The sequence below is a fragment of the Mytilus californianus genome, unplaced genomic scaffold, assembly GCF_021869535.1.
Source record: "Mytilus californianus isolate M0D057914Y unplaced genomic scaffold, xbMytCali1.0.p SCAF_4, whole genome shotgun sequence".
NCBI lineage: Eukaryota > Metazoa > Mollusca > Bivalvia > Mytilida > Mytilidae > Mytilus > Mytilus californianus.
This window is the reverse complement of record NW_026262690.1, coordinates 8,966,407-8,971,354: the sequence shown is the minus strand read 5'-3', so window position 1 is coordinate 8,971,354 and position 4,948 is coordinate 8,966,407. Positions and strand designations below refer to the sequence as shown.

At 33.0% G+C, this 4,948-nt stretch overlaps 1 protein-coding gene across 1 annotated transcript; it reads left to right on the top strand.

Annotated features, from left to right (window-relative positions):
* The first annotated feature begins 1,563 nt into the window (after positions 1 to 1,563).
* Positions 1,564 to 2,505, top strand: LOC127699094 (uncharacterized). Its single transcript, XM_052202830.1, has one exon. It carries the CDS (start codon positions 1,564 to 1,566, stop codon positions 2,503 to 2,505), a length of 942 nt encoding a protein of 313 aa, XP_052058790.1.
* Positions 2,506 to 4,948: the final 2,443 nt, after the last annotated feature.

The window sequence follows — 4,948 nt, the reverse complement described above, 5'->3', positions numbered from 1 at the left end:
CTGGATGCTTCATACCTTGTATGCAGATACCTTATGTAACGAAGTTTCTGTCTTATGTTTATGTCCGTTGTCCTTGGTCTCATTTTCATGGTTTAACGACTGCTTATTTTTTTTATATATTTATTTTTTTTTTTTGTAATGTGAATTTCTCACTTCTTATGAGTAATATGATAACCATATTTGGTAGAAGGGTTCCTTGCGAGGTTTACATGTCTGTCAGATCCACCTGCTATCGACCTCATTTCATGGATCAGTGATCAAGGTTGAATTTACATGGTCAAGTCCGTATATATTTACTATATACTATCTACTATATTTGGTGTATAGAATGATTGTAAAGTGTACGTGTCTGACTGGCAGGTTTCATCTTACCTGACCTCATTGTCATGGTTATTTTTTTCTGATTTGGTCTATTTGTCAGATACTATAATCAATAGGTAAACTATATGCTGTATATATAATGATTGTAATGTGTATATGTCTGTCTAACAAAGTTTGTCGGACCTTGACCTCATTTTTATGGTTCATTAGTCAATGTAAAGGTTTCATGGCTATGTGTGTTTTTCAGATACTGTAAGCAATAGGTCAACTATATTTGGTATATGGAATGATTTCATTGTGTACATGTGTGTCTGGCAGGGTTCATCTGACCTTGACTTCATTTACATTGATCATTGATTATGTCAATTTTATTTGAACCTTGTAGTCAAACCTTCATATTACAAACTTTCAACATGAATTCAATCATAATGAGTAAAGCAGGCGAGACATTTCATTATGTTCTCTCTCTTTTCTAATCACTTAATAATTCTTTTCTCTAAATAATCTGTACAAATTGCGTCAAACTTTGTAAACCCTGTAGCTTGAAAACAAGCTCGGCAGTGACCTATGACTTTATCATACTTTTGAAAACAACAATATATAAGCTTCATTTTTTCATAGTATGAAAAATGTTAACACGATTTTCTATACCTCCATTATACCTTAAAAACATTTACAATGTTTACTTTTAATTTACGTATTCATATAAAACATTGAATGCATGCAGCTGCTGTTCCATGGGAACATCATCATAATTATAAAGGGGAGGAGTCAATACGATCGATTTTTATCTTGCGAATAGTTACTGGTATAGCATATTTTCAATTTGAAGTGTACATCATATAATTTGACGAATTATGTAGGAAATAGTTTCATCAAATAGACAAGCAGCTGACTTTTTCTACAGCAACATGGGTGTGTGTATTTATAACCAATTTATATAAATACTGGATGAATGTTACATTTAATAGTAATTGATATATTGACAGTTTGTTCTTTAACTTCGTGACAATGTTAAAGAAATTCGTATTCCTACTTATTGTGTGTGTCTTAATGGTTCTCATGTGGATAAATAAGTCATTTAATAGCCCAATTATGTTCGTTGAAAACGAAACGCTTCATGGAAGACAGTCCGAATTTACATTTGGAGATCGTCTTAAGATATCTGCATTCAAGAATGATAGCAAAAAAACAACAGAAAATGTTGGTTTTATAGTTACCGATGCAACAAAATTGTTTAAAATGCAAACAAATTCCACAACACAAACTTCAACAATGGATTCAACGACGACGCCGGTATCCACACAGCTTGAACAATATACAGATCAAGATATTGATACAAATCTTCAGTATTCCAAATCATCCCAGTCTTTGTCTGTAACAATTCGTTCTCATCTGATAAAAGGAATTGATCCAGGATCGCATGGAAATTATATACATGACTGTGAGAAAATACAGATAAAACGTGCGGAGGTATTGTCACTTACAGACCGCGAGAAGAAGCGAGTGACAATTTGTGTTAGTAATTATCTATTGGATTATAACAAAGGAAATGCAATTTGGTCAGGAAACAAAGCTGAAATACGTTGGAACAACCATACTTTCCTTGATTATAGAAGTTCAGTCCTGGACATCGGTGGTAATACTGGAATAGATGCAAGTCATATCATTTCGTTATTTAAACCGAAGCGTTATATTATTCTAGAACCGTTAAAGCTATACTATGACCGTTTGGTAAAAACATTTTCATCGGAACATATTGTTGAAGTTTTTCAGTTTGGTGTAGGTAACAAAAATGTCAAATTAAATATGTCTATTATTGGACCAAATGGTGAAGGCTCGTCCGTTTTTAATAAACAAACAACAAATAAAAAAACAACAATCCAGCTATTCAACATTACTCAGATTTTTGTGCGGTTAGGTTTTAGTTGTGAAAAACAACTTGATCTATTGACTTTAAACTGTGAAGGGTGTGAATTCGAAGTAATAGAAGAACTTTTAAAAACAAATATACTCAATTACATAAAAAATATACAATTTGCGACTCATTCAACCTTAAAATATTTGAAAGATCCAAAATACAGGTATTGTAGAATACAGGAATTATTAACTAGGACACACAAGTTATCTTACCAGTATAAGTTTATATGGGAATCATGGAAAAGGCAAGATCTTGTAAAATAATAACAGGTTGCTTCAGCTAATTTTATTTAAAATTAGTATTATAAAATACTGAACTTAAAATAAAAGCTGCAGAAAATTATAAGTCAGAATTTTAAAATAAAAACCACGACATTCTTTCTGAATTATTTTGAAAAGAAATTGAGACCTGTATATCATAACTATTTTCACATTCACATTCTAAGAAAAGTAAAGAACCGCAAAAGAAATATCATTTTATGCAATTAGAAGAATTTACATATTACATGGACATCAACCTGTCTACGCATGATGACGTATAAAAAGGCAACAAATATCTTGTGATATTTCACATATTGGAATCGTTTAGTTGAAATGTAATGGAAACGGGTAGATATCTTTAACTTATATTACATGAAAAATAAAACCAAGAGCGTGAATAAAATATTATTTGTCAATTTTTATTGAGAAAGTACAGACAAAACAATAAACAAAACAAATCCTAACACAAAACCACTTTTTTGGCATAAACAAATTCAAACTAAAACAAAACAAATAAACAAAAACGAACAAATGTGTTTTTTGTTTTTTTAAATATTTAATACTCGTTATCAAACAATGATTATACTGTTTTGAATCTTCTTATCCCACGACCGCGTCGGTTGTCTCGTGTTCCTTCGAGTGCGCAATGCCGTGGGTTCGAATCCCGGCCGGGTCAAACCAAAGACTTTAAATTGGTATTTGCTGCTTCTCCGCTAAACACGCGGCATAAAAAGGAATAAGTGCAAAAACTGGGAATAATGTGTACGGGTAAGGGGACACGTCTTCCTGCGGACTGTTTACCTTGTGAACTAGGACGTTTAAAAGTCCGGGTCAGTGTTTCAGTCTAGTAAATGATCATCATCTATCCATCCATCATCATCATCGATCATCGATCATCGATCATCATCATCATCATCATCATCACCACCACCACCACCACCACCACCACCACCACCACCAAAACCTACGAAGTTTTACATACTCTAAAATGTTTTATATACATGTATATAATAACCATTACAATAAAGGTTTGATATGACTCTTCTGTGTTTTAAAAAGTACTTTCTCTAATTCTTCGTCAATTTATCACTTTCTGCACCCATTGAATAACAAAATTTAATCAACGTGGTTCGTTTGATCTCAGTTCTTCATTGGTTAAAATCCGATTATGACGTTGAATTCTCTTGCTTTCCTCTGAATTTCCTATTGTGACGGCATGAAAAAAGGCGACCATGCCTGATGACGTCACATAAAAAGAACACATCTTTTTGCAGATCATTCGAAAAGAAGGAATAAGTTTGCCTGCATATTGTTTGAAAATCATTAGAGAAACAGATTCCACCACCAAATCTCGTGTAATACGATATTTATCCACTCTCGACAGTTAAATTTTAAATATTTAAAACGCTCGGCGAGCCTCGCGTTTTAAATTTGAAAATTTAACTGTCTCGAGTGGATATATATCGTATCACACTCGATGCAGTGGTAGAATCTATATTTCTATGGTGACAGGATTCAACAGCGAAGAAATGTTTCGCTTTGTTGACGTTGTGGAAAATAAACAATTAAAGTAAACATAGTAATCTAAATCATTGCATTTGTGTATTTCACATTCATTAAACGTCACAACCATTGCATGCACTTTGTAGTGGAAAACATCCACATAAAATAATACTTCGCATTCATGTCTATATAAAGAAGGGATTCCTGGAAGACCTATAGTTTCAGCCAATAGTCACTCTACAGATCGTCGACTTTATCTAACGCAAATTTTGCAGATCTAACATTGTTGGGCTAAATTTGAGACGAAGCATATATATAAATTGTGGTGTTAGCCCTGTATAGTCACAGGTTATCCGATGGAGAACGTCTGTCGTAAATTTAGACGTATATGATAAAATTAAAATTTGATGTGATGGCATGGTAAGTAAAACTATCATCATGTACGACAGACAAAAAAACAGCTGATCTACAAGGTTTACCATATACTTGCCACTATACATCATTTACTGTGTTACAACCGTATATAAAGCCGACAGGAAAGGCATTACTCTACTAAAGAAAGCTATATTTCTATATAGCCTAGTTGGTCGATGGGTCTAGGGCGCTGGACACAGTGCAGACGGTGTTGTCACGATGTCTCAGATGCAGGGGTTAAAATCCCGCTGAGGGAAGAACAACAATTTGGTAACGCAAATTTGTAGAACTTACATTGTTGGACTTTTGAGACGAAGTATATAACTAGTATAGAGTTATAAATGTTAATTTTAATCAATAGATGCGTTTTTGTGTGTTTGTTTTTTAAATGCAATGCACTTTATCGACTTTATTGCTTACTGAGCATATTCACTGTACAAGTAGAAATAAGGGGTTTTTTTTTATCAAGGAATAAAATAACAATTTTATTTTTTATTTTTCATAAGCGATCATCTGTTGGTTCAACATA